General features: G+C 36.1%; 2 protein-coding genes across 7 annotated transcripts; both read left to right on the top strand.

Moving 5' to 3' along the window:
* Positions 1–7,205: 7,205 nt before the first annotated feature.
* LOC107569893 (photoreceptor outer segment membrane glycoprotein 2-like) lies at positions 7,206–11,972 on the top strand. 5 transcript variants are annotated; one of them, XM_016256064.1, is made up of 6 exons: positions 7,206–7,352; positions 7,517–7,596; positions 7,704–7,734; positions 7,872–8,689; positions 10,215–10,461; positions 11,083–11,972. In XM_016256064.1, exons 4-6 carry the CDS (start codon positions 8,112–8,114, stop codon positions 11,335–11,337), a joined length of 1,080 nt encoding a protein of 359 aa, XP_016111550.1. In that variant the 5' UTR covers positions 7,206–7,352; positions 7,517–7,596; positions 7,704–7,734; positions 7,872–8,111; the 3' UTR covers positions 11,338–11,972. The 5 variants fall into 5 exon arrangements, with proteins under 5 accessions (XP_016111550.1, XP_016111551.1, XP_016111549.1 ...); XM_016256065.1 differs by lacking the exon at positions 7,704–7,734 and having other exon boundaries at positions 7,206–7,348; XM_016256063.1 differs by lacking the exon at positions 7,704–7,734.
* Positions 11,973–13,847: 1,875 nt separating this feature from the next.
* LOC107569891 (protein Z-dependent protease inhibitor-like) lies at positions 13,848–18,683 on the top strand. Of its 2 annotated transcripts, XM_016256058.1 has the most exons (6): positions 13,848–14,033; positions 15,797–16,367; positions 16,766–17,039; positions 17,254–17,338; positions 17,602–17,664; positions 18,098–18,683. In XM_016256058.1, the coding sequence occupies exons 2-6, from the start codon at positions 15,803–15,805 to the stop codon at positions 18,284–18,286; spliced, it is 1,176 nt and encodes a 391-aa protein (XP_016111544.1). In that variant the 5' UTR covers positions 13,848–14,033; positions 15,797–15,802; the 3' UTR covers positions 18,287–18,683. The 2 variants fall into 2 exon arrangements, with proteins under 2 accessions (XP_016111544.1, XP_016111545.1); XM_016256059.1 differs by lacking the exon at positions 17,602–17,664 and having other exon boundaries at positions 17,254–17,401.
* The last annotated feature ends 57 nt before the right edge of the window (positions 18,684–18,740 follow it).

Below are 18,740 nucleotides of genomic sequence, written 5' to 3'. Positions count from 1 at the left end.
AATATCAACAGTCACAATCTGATCAAAAAACAAGAAAATTACCAAAGCTGTATGTGTAGCAATTTCTTTTTTCAGCCACTTGATGGTGATCGAGACAATGAAACTGCAAATCCATTTAGCGGAGGAGACGAAAGGTTGCACTAGCATGTCTAAAAGCCAGTTCAGCTTTACATTATAATAAATATGAAAACAAAGAGAAATTTAGGATGTATGAGGTGCTATAATATTACCAAAAATTAAAATTCCAGTTGCATTTCCAAAAAAGTCATGGAAAAGAGAGCTGCAAGAGATGTAAAGACATAAAATAAACATGTATGATAACAATTTACTGATTGGGATGTTTTAATATGCAATATGGTCTAAGTGAATGAGGGGTTGCCTACTCGTCGTGGCCTTTGCAGTGCAAAAGAAAGGAAGGTCCGCCACACCTGACAGGATGAGAGACACGATGCCCACAAAAGTGATGAAGCTGCAGGATGACTCTGGTCCCCTTCTTCAACTATAAAGTGCTGTTTCCCCATCCTCATGTTCTCATTCTGCCACATTCCCTCAGTAAACAGCAGGCATTTCCCCTAAGGAGAGGCAGTTTTAACATTAAGTGACATGACATCTGACGCACACATGCCATTGGCACATGCCGCTATGCTTAGTGACAATTTCGGTTTTCAGTGGCATGTGTCAGTGGAGAGTGGCATGTGACCAGTGTTGCGAACTTAGCAATTTTGTTGCTAAATTTAGCAACTTTTCAGACTACCCTAGCAACTTTTTCTTCCAAAAGCACCTAGCAACAAATTTAACTTTTTTTTTTAAATTTATTTGGCAGCTTTTAGCAACTTTTGATAAGTGACTCAAACGATAAAAAGGCACAATTTACCATTTAAATTACACAAAAAGAGGAAACCAAAGATGCCTAGCAGTACACACGTTACAGGAATTAAGTTAGCTGCTATTTGCAATTGTTTAATTTAATAGTAATAATAATAATAATTGAATACTGTTATTTTTCATTTATGAGACACTTTGTTAGTAGCTTGTACCTATGATTGTTGATGAGTTAGTACACAGTAAGAAAAATATGCAGAAAAATGGAAAAGGTGCTAGTAACTTTCCAGGATATTATCCGTTATCCGTTGTAACACGAAAACACAAAATACAATGCGTAATTAAAAATGCAGGTACAAAAACCTGTGGAAAAAATATATATATATATATATATACACAGTGTGATATTGCATTGTATGAGCATGCATTTCTTCTGGAGATGCCTGAATGTTTTGTCAAAGGATTTGATTTCCAGACACGTTAATAAGTACAAACTTTGTTTAATATAGCATAGACTTACATTACATTACAGCCTTACATTACTTTGCGTTGTGAAAAGCCTGTCAAGGTCAAGCACACTTCTGAATGGTTGGTGTAAGTTTCAGAAATCACGTTAGAATAGTAGACATCATAATGGTTTGTGGCGTTTCTCATCAGTTTATATTTATATGTAGGCTAATTCCTGATTGGCAAAAATATGCAGAAAAATGGAAAAGGTGCTAGTAACTTTCCAGGATATTATCCGTTATCCGTTGTAACACGAAAACACAAAATACAATGCGTAATTAAAAATGCAGGTACAAAAACCTGTGGAAAAATAACGCCAGAAAATTCCTTCATATTAACACAGTAGATTGTGCATTACTTTTTACTTTTCTTAAGAGTGCAGCATACTAACTACTAATAAACTACTTTAAAAGTATAAAACTTAAATTACAATCGTTCAAAAATGTGTAAGTTTTCGATAATTCAATGAATTAAAAAAGTTATTTTGGCACATGCCGCTATGCTTAGTGACAATTTCGGTTTTCAGTGGCATGTGTCAGTGGAGAGTGGCATGTGACCAGTGTTGCCAACTTAGCAATTTTGTTGCTAAATTTAGCAACTTTTCAGACTACCCTAGCAACTTTTTCTTCCAAAAGCACCTAGCAACAAATTTAACTTTTTTTTTTAAATTTATTTGGCAGCTTTTAGCAACTTTTGATAAGTGACTCAAACGATAAAAAGGCACAATTTACCATTTAAATTACACAAAAAGAGGAAACCAAAGATGCCTAGCAGTACACACGTTACAGGAATTAAGTTAGCTGCTATTTGCAATTGTTTAATTTAATAGTAATAATAATAATAATTGAATACTGTTATTTTTCATTTATGAGACACTTTGTTAGTAGCTTGTACCTATGATTGTTGATGAGTTAGTACACAGTAAGAAAAATATGCAGAAAAATGGAAAAGGTGCTAGTAACTTTCCAGGATATTATCCGTTATCCGTTGTAACACGAAAACACAAAATACAATGCGTAATTAAAAATGCAGGTACAAAAACCTGTGGAAAAATAAAGCCAGAAAATTCCTTCATATTAACACAGTAGATTGTGCATTACTTTTTACTTTTCTTAAGAGTGCAGCATACTAACTACTAATAAACTACTTTAAAAGTATAAAACTTAAATTACAATCGTTCAAAAATGTGTAAGTTTTCGATAATTCAATGAATTAAAAAAGTTATTTATATTTTAATATTATATTATGCATTTATACTGCTACGAACAAATCTAAATGAACATATATAAAATATATATGTTTTTGCTGAGATTTGACAATTTTGCATGTGATTACGTAATGACGTCATCACGCAATGTCATCACAACATCATTTAGCAACAAATCGACCTTCCTTTAGCAACTTCCCCTGAAAATTAGTTGGCAACACTGCATGTGTCACAAGTTTCAGTGACACTTTTAGTGACACATGCCACTCTCCACTGAGACATGCCAATGAAAATCCTACAGTTCAGCAGTGTCATTTGGATAGCCGGTTAGCTTTATTTTTGTATGACGCTGCGTGCACGTCGGTAGGCGTCAGTATAAATTTAACATTGGCCAGCGCCAGATTATCATCTGGCTTTAATATTTTATTAGAATAGTAGACATCATAATGGTTTGTGGCGTTTCTCATCAGTTTATATTTATATGTAGGCTAATTCCTGATTGGCAAGTATCAGTTAGTGGTGGCACATTTGATTAAAACGCTTATTTATCTTCTTTTTTTATGGCCTCTGCATAGTCTCTATATTATTTTATAATTACAAATGATACAGCTGAACTGTCAAATCTATGCACAAATGAAAAATCGCGTATTTACGTATTTGAATGCATTGCACAAAACTGGAACTAGCTACTGGAAATAAACTTACAATGAAAAATACTCATTAAGGAGCATAAGACACATTTTAATCTTAATATAGGAACTCAATATCTGTTGTACAAATGAACTCCGCGATGTAATAAATCGTATGTTTGACAGCAACATACTGTTAATTAATTCAATATCGTTCTGCCGTTAAGTGCGTGTCACGCAATCTCCATTATGCAGCGACACCCAGCGGCAGGTGTCAGTCACTACCGAAGATGCGACACGCACCGCGGCAACTGACACGAGACGCAGTCCATTGACGTGTCACAATAAATGCAGAAATCAAGCATAAAAAGAAGCCAGTAAGACCTTTGCTTGACGTGTTAGTATTTACTACGTTCAGTGTCAACAGCACCTGAATAAAAGTACATTTTATATAACTTGTTTAAGTTACTTGCTCAAAACCTTTGATGGCAGCATTACGCCTTCCAGTGAAGAGGGCTTCATTAGCCACTCTCCACTGAATAAGGAGCTGAGTGTGTTCATCAGTCCCTGTAATGTCAAAGCAGTAACCATTAGTCATTATCAAGCCATTAATGCTACACTGACAAGCTGTGGCATATTTATTAACAGTAGCTTAGTATGTAGCTTAACAAAATATCAAGTAAATATTGGGGGGGGGGGTTAAAGTCCGTGGAATTTTCTAATCTCATTAAACTGCTTAACAACGAACGTCTCCATTAAAAAAGCAGTTAACAAGCTGATGTACAACAGCATCCACACTATCTCGAATACCGCTCCAGAGCGCTATTCAAGGCTAAGTGTATCCCATCATGCATCATGTTCTTGAAATAAATCGTGAGACTTTTTGCCGAGATCTCGCGAGAGGTCACGGAAACCTTTCCAATGTAGGTTAAATATTAATATAATAATTAGATATTACAAATAATTTGGTAGAAAAACTGTGTTTTTACTTTTATTGGTGCAAAGATGAGTTGTGGTGATATTTATTTTGTACAACATTTGCAACTGCTTTTTATCATTTAATTAGAAGCACCACAAATTAAAATTATGTCATGTTATAGGGACTACTGAACAGACATTTAGAAGTTGATTTTAAAATGCAAATTATGTCAAATTAAAATTAAAATAAAGCTGTGTAAACACTTGCAAGTTCGACACACACTTGTGGTCTTCACATCCACTTGAAGACTTCGGCCAAATACTGGAAATACGTCATTTAAGTAATCAAGTGGTAAAGTGTAAAGACTGCAAGTGTGGGTATTTGGACAAAGCCACAGGTTTTAGTGACAAGTCCACTGAAAACCGGAAGTGTCACTGAGCATAGTGGCATGTGCCAATGGCATCTGTGCATCAGATGTCATGTCACTTAATGTTAAAACTGCTGCTGCCTAGGAGTCATCGCTGTTTTCAGAGAGCGGAACAACGGCGATGAAACTGAAAAGAAATGCTAAAAAAAAATAAAGGATGCACTGGCCAAAGAGAAAATTATCGATGGCCATCATTCCGGCGACTGCATTTGGCTACTGCGCATGACGGGGAATGTTCAGCTAAGTCTGCATCATGTTATTGGACGACGACTAAAATGTCACCCCTGCATGCACAGCATCTTTGAACCATACCTGTCAACCCTCCCGTTTTTCCCGGGATTCTCCCGTATTTTACCATTCTATCCCTACGGTGGCCGTAAAGTGCAAAGCAGATCACAATTCTGAAAACAAAATAACAAATTACAAATGCAAATGCAAGTCTAAAAAACAAAATAACAATTCAGAAAGCACAACAACAATTCAGAAAACATTATAACAAGTCAGAAAGCACAACGACAAATCCGAAAACAAATTAACAAGTCAGAAAGCACAAGTACAAATCCGAAAACAAATTAACAAGTCAGAAAACACAACGACAATTCAGACAAACAATTAACAAGTCAGAAAGCACAAGTACAAATCCGAAAACAAATTAACAAGTCAGAAAGCACAAGTACAAATCCGAAAACAAATTAACAAGTCAGAAAGCACAAGTACAAATCCGAAAACAAATTAACAAGTCAGAAAACACAACGACAAATCAGACAAACCGGAAGAGGTAGGTATAGTTTGAGACAGCGCCATTGGTTTGGGATTACTCACCGCTGACTGGACGAGACATCTGTCAATCAACGTATACAGAGAAGAACCAGCCGAAGAACAGCAGAGTCGTGGTAGAAAGTTTGGAGATGGTATTAAAGTAGCTCAGTTTAAATGTTTTATATGAATTGCCCTTACTATGGAATAAAAATACGGGGTGTCTATTTACATTTAGTTAACAGTGGCTGTTTAACATTAGCTCCAGTGGCGCAGATGGATAAGCACTTGCCCTTGTCTTTTTGACGTGATCATCCCGGGTTCGATCCCATCTTTTGCCGAACTTTTTTTTTTCTCCCTTTTCAAATCTCGTATTAGCAATGGATTCTATTTAGACTAAGTGAAAATAGCAGTATTTTTTAGCAATATGCTATTTACACTAAGTGCAAATACCTAGTTACACTATGTTAAAATAGCAGGATTTCTACTATCAAGTATACTACTTGTTGCAAATAGTGGCAATTATCTGCACGTCAGTATTGTAGTACATTATAAAACAGTATGCAATAATAACGTATTGAGTGTAAATTATAATTTTAATTATTAAATGGATGCCACCTTATTGGTACAATAAAGCCCTCCCTACACCCACCCTAACCCTACCCGATACTTTATTTTCAACTTTTTGATTTTTTCCTTAATTTTTATTTAAAATAAATGCCTTTATGATGTGATACGAGATTTGAAAAGTGAGAAAAAAAAGTTCGGCAAAAGGTGGGATCGAACCCGGGTCGATCGCGTCAAATTGCCAACGATTAGCGCTTATCCATCTGCGTCACTGGAGCTGATGAGTCACAGCCACTTTTAACTAAATATAGACACTCCGTATTTTTTTATTCACAAATGTCTCGTCCAGTCAGCGGTGAGTAATCCCAAACCAATGGCGCTGTCTCAAACTATACCTACCTTTTCCGGTTTGTCTGAATTGTCGTTGTGTTTTCTGACTTGTTAATTTGTTTTCGGATTTGTCGTTGTGCTTTCTGACTTGTTATTTTGTTTTGTAGACTTGCATTTGCGTTTGTAATTTGTTATTTTGTTTTCAGAATTGTGATTTGTTCTGCACCTCTCGCCCACCGTATATCCCGCTATCATCCCGTTTAAATATTTTCCTGTATTTCTCCCGTATTTTTAATCGTTCTATAAAAAAAATCCCACTGGACGTATTTTATATGTTTTCTACATTCGCTTCCTGTAAAACTCCCATAATTTGTATGGGCCAAACCTCATTATATGAATAATCACGACAACAAATTCCAAGGTTGTCCAGTTGCCAGATCTTGTATGAAACGCATCCTTCTCACACGATCGACGCATACAAATTTCAACCCATTTGTGCCCTCAACTTGGCAACCTACAGCCCAGTGATGCTATTGATATGTGCGCAGGTAGTAGGCCTACCCCGGGAAGGAAACAATGATCACTGGTAGAAATGGGAGGAGAAGACTCAGGTGGTGCTCCAGTGAAAAAAACTAAATATGCATGTAAATTGAGATATAGCTTACACTTCAAAAGGCTATGGTTTAATTGATTAAATATGAGCGCTGCAAGTTTCAAAGTCAGGTGCTGCGCTACTTTGTTTACTGCAGTTACTGGGGAAACGGCTATATTCCTGGCGAAAAGCACCACCTGCTGGCAGAAAATGAATTTGCATTTTCTCAATAAGCCTTTCTGCTCTTTGTTTAGAGACCAAAGCCAAAAACGACCCTCATTTTTACGCAGAAGTGGGGTTTATTTCACACATTATAAATACATATCTCATTATTTATTATTATTGTGGGAGGGGGGGGGGCACTGATGTTATTCGCTTGGGATTGGCCCAGATGGCTTGGAAGTGTTCTGTTAAATCCTGAGGATAAATGGATTAGGTGGAGGTCACAGTGAGTCTGGACATAATTCACTCTAAACCTGCTCCTCACCTCTTCTGTGGTCCCTTGCCTGAAATATGCAAAAAAGGGAATATGGCAGCGTCTACAATCAAGGTCCATGGATTACGAGCCCATATGCGGCTATTTGAGATCTGGGTAGGTAAGTTATGTGGTTTTAAGTGGGTGGGGGTTGTGGGAATACAACTAAGAAGTGTATTAAAATATAATAATGCCTAGAATAACAACAAATGTCCTTCTGTAACATCTAATGTTAAAAAATGCTATTTATAATTTATTAAATTATAATTTATAATGTTTTTTCAGTGTGTACATGGAATACACTTCACATTTGACAAGCTGACAATGTCTTGATTACGTACACCCTAACTTCATATGCATACTCAGTAAGTATAAAAACAATAAATAACTTAATACAACTATGAGCCACAGTAAAACATAAATATATTAACAAAATAATCGAACATTTCTATACTTACTGAACTAAAATAAGCTTGCACATTCAACTCAGAAATAATCCTTCAGTAAGTATCATTATATTAGTATATAGTAGTTATAGAAATATACAAATATATACAGTACAGTATATATTAAATAGCCATTTTCTTACATTGTAAACTATCCATGCATTTATTTTGTTACATTTTCAACTTGATTTCAGTACCTGTGCTATTATGAAGCTAAGGCCGTCATCCAGGAGTGTAAAAATACCTAACTTAAGCTGCTTATGTGGCCCTCTTGAACATCTCTCCAAGTTCACTTCCCTCCTCCCTGTGGAACATGTTCCCTGTCTTCTCCCATTTATCCAGTATGTTATATCACCCTAAAATAAAATGAGCTTTACACCTAAACACAAACATTTTTACCGCTGAGACGGTAAAAGCAACACTTCCCATCTACAATGGCAGTCTTAAAAGTGACATTTACGAAGACAAACAGAGACAAACTGGCCCAGGTTTTATGGGTCCTGAACTGGGTGTCTGTGGTAACTGGAGTCACGCTCTTCAGCCTGGGCCTGTTCTTAAAGGTGGAGATCGTGAAGAGACGGGAGCTGATGTCAAAAGAGATTGTGTCAGTGCCAAACATGCTTATCTGTGTTGGCATGACTGCCTGTGCGATCAACTTCCTGGGGGGAAAGATCTGCTATGACTGTGTGGACACTACCAAGTTCCTGCGATGGAAGCTGCTGATGCTGCCTTACATCATATGTACCTTTTTCTTTACATTTTGTATCCTTGTGGGAGCACTGATGTGCTATAGCATGCGTAACGATCTGGAGGAGTCACTGTTTTTGGGCTTGCGTGACGCCATTCGCTACTATAAAGATACGGACATGCCAGGCCGCTGCTACATCAAGCGCACAATGGACATGCTGCAAATGCAGTTTCAGTGCTGTGGCAACGGAGGCTATCGAGACTGGTTTCACATTCAGTGGATCAGCAACCGCTACCTGGATATGACTGATAGCGAAGTTGTGGAGTAAGTCAATTTATACCCACAATGCACTTTAATATTACGTGGTTAAAGGCATTGTTCACCCAACAATGAAAACTGCGCCATCATTTACTCACCTCATGCCATTCCAAACCTGTATGATGTTCTGTCTTCTGTGGAGCACAAAAGAGGATATTTTGAAGAATGTTTCAGTTGACTTTGTCCATACAATGAAAGTCAGCCGAGTCCAAAATAACACCCGACCCCACTGACTTTCAACAGACATTTTTTAATGTGTTCCACTAGAAAGAAAGCCATACAAGTTTGGAACAACATGAGGTTGAGTAAATGATGACATAGTATTTACTTATATATATATATATACTGGGTATACCGTAAATATACAGTGGTGGCCATAATTATTAGAACACTAGTTTTTTCACCCGCTAAAAAATGGTTTTAAGTCAGTTATTTCTATCTTTTGCTGTCAAGTAGGAAATATCAGGAGTCTGACAGCAGCCAGTGCTCCACAGAGATCTGATCTCATCATCATCCAGTCTGTCTGGAATGACATGAAGAAACAGAACAAACTGAGACAGACTAAATCCAGAAGCGCTGTGGCAATGTCTCCAAGATACTTCAAGAAACCTACCTGCAAAGCTACCTGAAAAACTATGCACAAGTGCACCTAGGGCCAAAGCTGCTTTAAACGCAAAGGATGATCACACCAAATGTTGAATTAATTTAGTTAATAGAAGTTAATTGATAAAGAAAATCAATTTATGACATTATTTTTGACAGAATCTTCATTTTACAGCATTTTTACACAAGTGCCTAAAACTTTTAACAGTACTGTAGCTTTGCAGGTAGGTTTCTTGAAGTATCTTGGAGACATTGCCACAGCTCTTCTGGATTTAGTCTGTCTCAGTTTGTTCTGTTTCTTCATGTCATTCCAGACAGACTGGATGATGATCAGATCAGATCTCTGTGTGGAGCACTGGCTGCTGTCAGACTCCTTGTGCATTCAAAAATCTCACTGGATTACTGCAATTAATAGCTAAATTAATGTTTGGAAACAGGACTGGCTCCAGAATCAAATCACTGAGGGTGCTTCTTACATTAGTGAGGGTGCTCTAACCTCTAACCTACTATATATATATATATATATATATATATGAAGGTTTTACTCCCGTCCATCCATTGCTATGGCACAAAGAGCGCTCTGCTTATAATCACTAAAAAGCAGTCACTCATCTTAGTTCATCGCGACCTCACAAAGTTACATTATAATGAATCTCTTATTTACTTTGCGCCTACACTTGGTTCTAATGAGATGATTCGTGCTGAACACACTTGAACAAAAACGCACCGTTTGCCAAATCTTTAACTGAGGGTGCTATTGATTTCGTTTGAGGGTGCTTAGCATTATTTCCTAATGACAGTACAGCACAAGCTAGAAATAACTGACTTAAAATAATTTTGTTCTAACTGTTCTAATAATTTTGGCCACCACTGTAGGTTTACTATTAATACTGCAGAAAGTTCTTTAATGCATTCTACTATTCTTCAGGCGACTGCGGAGTAATGTGGAGGGGAAGTATCTGATCGACGGAGTGCCATTTAGCTGCTGTGGCCTGCATTCTCCTCGGCCCTGCATCCAGCATCAAATCACTAACAACTCAGCACACTATACTTACGACTACCAGAAGGAGGAGCTGAACCTGAACCGGAGGGGCTGCAGACAAGCCCTGCTGGAGCACTACACACAGATAATGCAGTCCATTGGCTTAATCGTTCTCATCATCTGGCTTTTTGAGGTGTGATATTGAGCCTGTTTTCTATTGTCATATATTTTTAATTTAAATTTATTCCTGTGATGCAAAGCTAAATTTTTAAGCAGCCATTACTCCAGTCTTCAATGTCACATGATCCTTCAGAAATCTAATATGCAGATTTATTATTATTATTATTATCAATGATGAAAACAGTTGTGCTACTTAATATTTTTGTGGAAACTGATACACTGCCATTTAAAAGTTTAGGGTTTTTTATTAATTTTTTTAATCAGCAAGGATGTGTTAAATTGAGCAAAGTGACATTTAAAATGTTACAAAAGATTTATTTTCACAAAAATATTAAGCAGCCAAAACTATTTTCAACACTGTTAATAATTTAAATGACTGGGAAAAACCATCCCTCTATCTATCTATCTATCTATCTATTCCTATTATAATAATTTTTTCAGTATGGATTGGTCTCACAGTTCCAGTCGAATGCAAGGATTTGCAGACATCTACTGACAAACAGATACAATTTTAACTGGTTTAATAAAAATAAAAAAGTCAGTTGAGATAGATTTGAAACTGCAACCCCTCATTCTAAAAGCAAGAAAGACTAATTGCCTCTTCATTTTCTTAAATCTTTTCTCCTTCCTTTAGGTGTCAGTGTTGACAGGAGTGCGTTATCTTCAGACAGCCATGGAGAATGTGCTGAGGTTAGGAGACCCTGACTCTGAGTCTGATGGCTGGCTTCTGGAGAACAGCATTGCGGACACTGCACGTTATAACTTCAACATCATCAAGAACCTGGGAAAGTGCTACCAGGTAGATGACGATCCCAACATAGATGTACCAAACACCAGCCAGCAAGCACAAGAGAATGTGCCTGTAAAGCAAATCCCTGTGGCCCGGTAGTACAAGAGACATTGGACATTGAGACTTACCCAGCCATTTAACAATGGCAGCCTTGGAGAGGCAGATCAAGCTCTGCATTGCCGCCTTTGACTCTTTACTTGATGCACACAAAGAGGAATGGACGTTAAGAATGGCCTGAAACAATAAAACAGAATGTGAAGGAGCTCTCAGCTGAAAGGCACTGAATTGCAATGTAATCCTTGTGCCGTACAAAATAAAAAGATAATGAAATGTGAAATGCATTTTAAGATGCTGGGGAACAGGACTGATTTGTAACACTGGTTAACACTGCTGTAAAGAAAGATGGTAATGGAAGACAAGCTTCCCTGTGCCTCTACCCTGTAATGAAGATTATTTTGTCCATCCTAAAAATATCTTAATGATAAACACATTTCAAGTTAATCTGAAAAAGGTTCAATTATAGGCCTTTGTTTTACTAAGGAGCTATTACCATCCATAATGTATAAAATGCCTTTTTCTCTTTCACTCACTTGCTTTACTTGTTTCATTGTAGGTCCGTATTCAGTTTTCCTACTAGTAAATCATTCACATATTGCTTTGGAGACTTGCAGTATCTGACAAGGATGAATTTGTACTTTATGGCTAAAATGCTGCCCAATTATTATTATTATTATTTTTTTTTATTTAGTCATTTATCAGACACTTTTATCCAAAGCGACTTACAAATGAGGACAACAGAAGCAATCAATTGTAGTATTAAAACAAATCCAAAACTAAAAGCTAAAACTTTATAAATACTACCTATACACATTTTAAAAATAAAGAGATTAAATAAAAATGACAAATGCATACAACAAAATTTCAAAACTTAACATTTAAGTGAAAAACAAAAAATAAAGCTAAAAACAATTCAAAACAGTAAAGAACAAAAGGTATAAGAGTATAATAATGATTCTAACATAAATATATATATATATATATATACATACATACATACATACATACACACATTTATAAATTCAATATATATATATTATTTCATTTCCATTTAGTTTGTTGAAGTATTAAAATAACTCAAATAAAAAAACTAAAAACTTAATAAAAGACCTATACAGACATAATTTAACTAAAATTAAAATAAATAACAAATACAAATAATACAAATCAAATGGCAGTATTTATCAGTAATCCTAAAAAATAACACTGCCAAACACACATGCTAAAAAACAACAACTTACTTACACATAGTAAGAAATGGTTATAAAAACTGAAACAGAAGCGAAACTAGTAATAGGATTATTATGCATGTATTATTGCAGCACTACTGTTTTATATAAGCCTAAATTGTTGTGAAATATGTTAAACCCATTGTGTGCTTACTCTTTTAATTCTGACTTTTTTTTCTCACAATTGCTACTTTTTTCTTATATTTGGTGACTATTCAAAGCAAAATGTTTTGTCAGTTTTTATCAGGCATTTCTCATATGCAAAAATAAAGTCAGACATCTGAGATATTAAAGGCGTAAAGTGGTTGACAAAATCTCAATTATAACAAATAAAATTAAAATTCAGAGATTTTATTTGTATTACGATTCAACTCTGATTTTTTTACCGCTTGATAAAAATGTTTTGGGCGACAAGACGCTCCAAAAAGGCTGGTCACATGGGGCTGGGGCCTTATTGTATCTTCTAATTAAGTTTTGCCATTAGATTATATTTTTCTGCTGTATTTATCAGCATGTATTAAAACATCTAGGCTAATTTTTCATTATATTTCAGAAGTGAATAGCCTACATTTGAAAAAACAAAAAGATGTGACAATGATTCAAATCTACAGCGTTTCAAATTTGTTCGTAATGTTTTGTAATCCCTTCAAGGCAAGCCAAAGGATGCTTAACTGTTGTGCACAAGAACTGTTCCAAACCAAATCCCCTGAACTAAAGAGATTGTTCTGCACTTATCTTGGAGTCACCGAGCCACCCATTCGATTAACAGCGTCTTCTCCATCTTGGATTAAAAACAAATATACTACTCTACCAACTAGCCTTCTGCTAGAGTAGTATGTATTGGCGACGTTGTCACGTGGTATCATGGTACATGTTACTTTTCTCAGCGCTGGTAAGGAAATACAGGATTGGCCAATCACAGTCATTTGTGATTACGCGAACGTTTTACGCAAACTTTTCAGGATTTCAATTTACATCATCTATTCTACAGTTTTTAATATTCATTACATTTTCCACAATCATTTCTTAGCTTGGACCATTTTGTTATATATACCCTGCCAGTCATCAGATATGTAGCATTTAGTACAGTTTTGTCAAACATGCAACTACTAAGGGCATCACGTGATAAGTATATTTTATACTGGAATATATTCATCACTATACAAAAAGTTTATTATTATTATTCGTAACCACTCCGTTGTCAAAAAAATAACGAAAATAAAGCATTCAAAATCAAAATATCCGTACAAAGCACCGTTGATTGTTTTATGCCATAATCTGCGATGAATGTAGGACATAACGTTACGTAAACTGCGTACCTCATCAAGAATGCTCAAAGGGCGGATATTGCGTAATCTCCGTACGAACGCTTTGTTATTGATGCGACATCATATGAACTGTTAGTTTAGTCGATTTAATTACTTTGTGTTTGCAGTGAATGGTTTTGAAACATCCCTGTCTGTAGTTGTTTAACAAGGACATTAGGCACTGACGTCGAATCAGAAATTTGTAAGTAGTTTGGCCTCCACCATATATTTTTGCCATATTTCTACTTAAATCTCTGTGCATGTCTGTATTAGCTAAAGCACATGAACACTGTATTGAATTATTTAACATTTCTATGCATGTTGTAACATTTCCTATATGTTAGCGCAGTCTGTATGCGAAAGAAATCTTAAAGTAACGTTAGCACTGTCAACAAACTCCCTGTCATCATCATGACTGTTCATGAGCTTTATATCCCAATATCCTTTATATCCAGTTTCAAACGACGCTTTTGTTTAGCTGTTATTTCTGGCTGTGATGAGAATGACAGACTGATTACTTCTACAGTCGTTACGTAACGTTCTGCATTGTAAGCAAGCTACATTTGTCATTTGGTTTTCGCAAACTATATAAAAAATCTCTTAGTATTTGAGATTTTTACAATGAAAAGGCCATAAACAAAGACATAAATAAACCAATCATTTGCAAATCGTGTTATTTGTTTACAGCTATGACCTGTCAAAAGTTCAAAGATCAGAATCATGCTTATATCAGCTCTTTATCAATGACAGTCATCTGTGTGTTTTCCATTGTGGGCTTTCATATACTACATTTTGTTATTAATAATAATTATGTCTTGTCCTTTATAAATCACATTCAATAGGCTACATACAGTGGGTACGGAAAGTATTCAGACACCCTTAAATTTTTCACTCTGTTATATTGCAGCCATTTGCTAAAATCATTTAAGTTAATTTTTTTTCCTCATTAATGTACACACAGCACCCCACATTGACAGAAAAACACAGAATTGTTGACATTTTTGCAGAGTGAAAAATTCAAGGGGGTCTGAATACTTTCCGTACCCACTGTACATTTCTAAGGCATTTAAATGATCAGCATGTTCATAGCTTTGCTGAAAAAAATGTTGTGCGCAATATTAGGCATGCCTTCTACACTGATAGTTCACACTTTTTAGCAAGTAAAAGGCCTTTTAGTATCCACCTTTTTCTTCAATGCGGAAGTAAGCCTATGGGTGAGACTTCCGGTTCATTAGCCGCTATAGGTAAATAACGAGGAGAATAACAACGTGCAGTAAACGGTAAAACTGTTTGCACTACAAACCAGTGTGTTCATAATTAAGATTATACATTAAAATAATATGATAAGACACACCAACTTTCAATATCAAGCAGCAAAACGAACTGTTTTGCTCAGCTAAAAATAGCTGGAAGGAGTGGACGCAGATGAGACCGGAAGCCAGACCCATATAATTTACAAATGGCCGCGCCCATTTTTACGACAAGAAAAAGGTGGATAATTCTTTTCTCAAATATGATAGTTCAGGCTTTTTTGAGGAACATTTGTAAATCTCTCAATCATTGCATTCATCATTCGATGTTTCATCCTCAAATAATAATATATAAATGTTGTTTATGTAAGCAGTCAGCATATGTTTACTGTTATAAAAATCGAATCGAGTTACATTACATGCTTATCAAAATTTGATCTTACTTTTTGGCTGTATGGATATCATCTGCACCAAACCACGTTTTTATTTTTTGCAATAAAATGAATTCAATTTATGTTTTTGTTCTCCTCGAGTGTGAGCTCCATTTTCTCACTATATCATACATATGCTTTCTTTTTTTTCTTGTCTTTTTTTAAAATTTGGTTTATATTTTGTATAAAGATTAAATAAACTATTTTATATGTCAGGCGTTATATAATATAGCTATATTTGGTTCATGATGATAAATAATATGCCTGTAAATGTTTTTCACCAGAGCATCATGAAGATCGACATCTTCTCCCTCTTGGTCAGAACATCTCTCCTTGCTGTGTCCGTTCTTGGGCAAACCACAGATGTTGACGAGCTTGCCAATAAAAATGCAGACTTTGCTACCCGGTTGTACAGCAAGATTGCTAGCTCAAATGATGACAATGTAGCCATTTCGACCCTTGGGACTACCTTGGCCTTAGCCACATTAGCAGCTGGGGCTGGTGGGGCTACTCGCACCGAGCTGCTACAGGTTATTGGTGTTGCCCCCATGGAGAAAGATGGAGAGCCAGAACGGATTCAGACCCTACTGAAGCAGCTGAGGGAGACCACTGATCAAATCCAGGCCACTGGCCTCTTCATGATGCAGGACGTCAAGGCAGATGACGGCTTCAGCAACCAGGTTAAGCAGTTTTATAATGCAGATGTTCAAAATGTGAATTTTGCCAATGGACAGCAGGCCAAAGGGAGCATCGATGATTACGTAAGAGGCCGAACATGGGACAAGGTCAAAGATGTGGTGGAGAACGTAGATCCACAAAGCATGGCGATGTTCATCAGTGCGGATTTCTTCACAGGTGAGGGAAAAAACAAGTTGTTAATGTCGTAATTAACATTTTATCTTAATATTTCAGGTAGTAGTTGCAATTACTGTTATATATTAGAATATTTTGTTTTCTAATATATGCTAATATCATATATGTAAGGGGATAATGTATACTATCCTGCTTGTTACATGGCTATTTACCAAATATATGAATATAAATGTATAAAATATTGATCAGTGTTTAAATGTTACCTGTCAACTAAGAAAAATAGTCCATTACAATGTACAAAACAGTTAGCCTATCCACAAGATGAACATCTGACCACTAAATGCCACGATTGACCAATCAGAATCAGGTATTCCAGAGAGGCGTGTAATAAGTTTCAAAAAAGTGAATGTGAAAAAAGATAATCTCTTGATCTTTAACAGGTCAGTGGCTGCAACCCTTCAACGTTAACTTCACCCAAGAGGAGCGTTTCTATGTGAACAAGTATAAGATTGTGCAAGTGCCCATGATGCTCCATTCGGGCAAATACTACCTGGCCTATGACCCCACATTAAAGGTTGGCATTCTGAAACTGCCCTGTGAGGAGGGCATTGCCATGCTTGTCCTTCTTCCAGATGAAGATGTGGACTACACCTACATTGATGAATCCATGACTGGTCAAGTGTTTCGTGGATGGGTTGAAAAGCTGAAAAAGACGTGAGTCATGCAAACAGTCTCTCACATTTTCACAAATCAATGTGTGTGTCTTTTTAAATGACTCAAATCTCCATCAAACTCATGCTGAGCAGCCAAACTGAGCAATCATATCATATGACATATTTGAAACAGTTTATAGTTACCCTGTAGAAACATGCAATTTCAAGACATATTTCTGTTGATCTCTAAAGATCAGTTTTGTCTCTGTCCTCAGGAAGCTGGAGATACAGTTCCCCAGATTTTCACTGAAGCAGTCCAACTCACTAAGTATGAGTCTGCCCAGCCTGGGCATTAAAGAGATCTTCGGGAGTACTGCAGATCTCTCTGGAATCAGCAGCAATGAAGGCCTGAAACTGTCAGAGGTGTGAAATCTTTCCAACAATACAAGGAAACTGTGGAAGATTTTCATGTCGATGCATTTGTCATGTCTACCAGTTACATGCACCATGGTTTTAACAAGTATTGTCATAACATTGATGTGTTTGTATGTGTGTATATATATATATCACTGAAGCAGTCCAACTCACTAAGTATGAGTCTGCCCAGCCTGGGCATTAAAGAGATCTTCGGGAGTACTGCAGATCTCTCTGGAATCAGCAGCAATGAAGGCCTGAAACTGTCAGAGGTGTGAAATCTTTCCAACAATACAAGGAAACTGTGGAAGATTTTCATGTCGATGCATTTGTCATGTCTACCAGTTACATGCACCATGGTTTTAACAAGTATTGTCATAACATTGATGTGTTTGTATGTGTATATATATATATATATATATATATATATAATGTACGTTACTGTTTAAAAATTGTGGCTTAGTATGATTTTTTTTTTTAAATGTTTTTGAAAAAGTTTCTTATGCTCACCAAGGCTGCATTCATTTAATCAATAAAAACAGTAATATTGCAATATAATGTTACAAGTTTTAATAACAGTTTTCTATGTGAATATTTAAAAATGTAATTTATGTCCACTTTAACATTAATATATCATAAAAAAATATATATATAGTAAATGATGTGATATACCAGCATGCATTGACCAATGCCTCTTGATTCCAGGTGGTACAGAAGGTCACTGTGGAGGTGGATGAGACCGGAGGCTCTCTGGCTGATGCCTCCAGCAATCTCTTTATGACCCCTCTTCCTCCCAGGCTCACTTTCAACCGACCCTTCATTTTTGTCATCTACCATGAGGCCACACAATGCATCCTCTACATAGGACGTGTGGTCGACCCAACTAAGAACTAATTATGAACAGAGAAACTACCAATGGTGGTGTACTTGTTCTTATTCCTACTCATAGATTAACCTGTTGTTTTGCTTGAATAACCAACTTAGAATTGAACATGTATTTGTGTAATATAACAGAATAGTGTTTTTAATGTTTTAAAACAAAAATATCAGTATAATATAATAATACAATGTCTGATAAGAAAACAACTGTAAATGTATAGTGTTTTCTGAAATGGTTGATTAAGGAGATTTACTGATGGCGTGATGAAGTGTTAACCACACTGTTTAATGTTACATGTGACAAGTAACTTGTTTTTTTTGCTTCTGGAGATTTGTCAGTATCAGCATAGTATTCTTATCAGCACTTTAACAGGCTGTTCAAATGTAACTCATTAAAGCACGCCATATTCAACATGAGTTTTATTCATTGGGTACTAAGATGTTGGCGATAATCAATCAGGTGCTGGGC

Source organism: Sinocyclocheilus grahami, unplaced genomic scaffold, assembly GCF_001515645.1.
Source record: "Sinocyclocheilus grahami isolate Dianchi unplaced genomic scaffold, SAMN03320097.WGS_v1.1 scaffold1391.1, whole genome shotgun sequence".
Lineage (NCBI taxonomy): Eukaryota > Metazoa > Chordata > Actinopteri > Cypriniformes > Cyprinidae > Sinocyclocheilus > Sinocyclocheilus grahami.
Note: the sequence above shows the minus strand (reverse complement) of the source record. Positions and strands in the feature narration are given on the sequence as shown.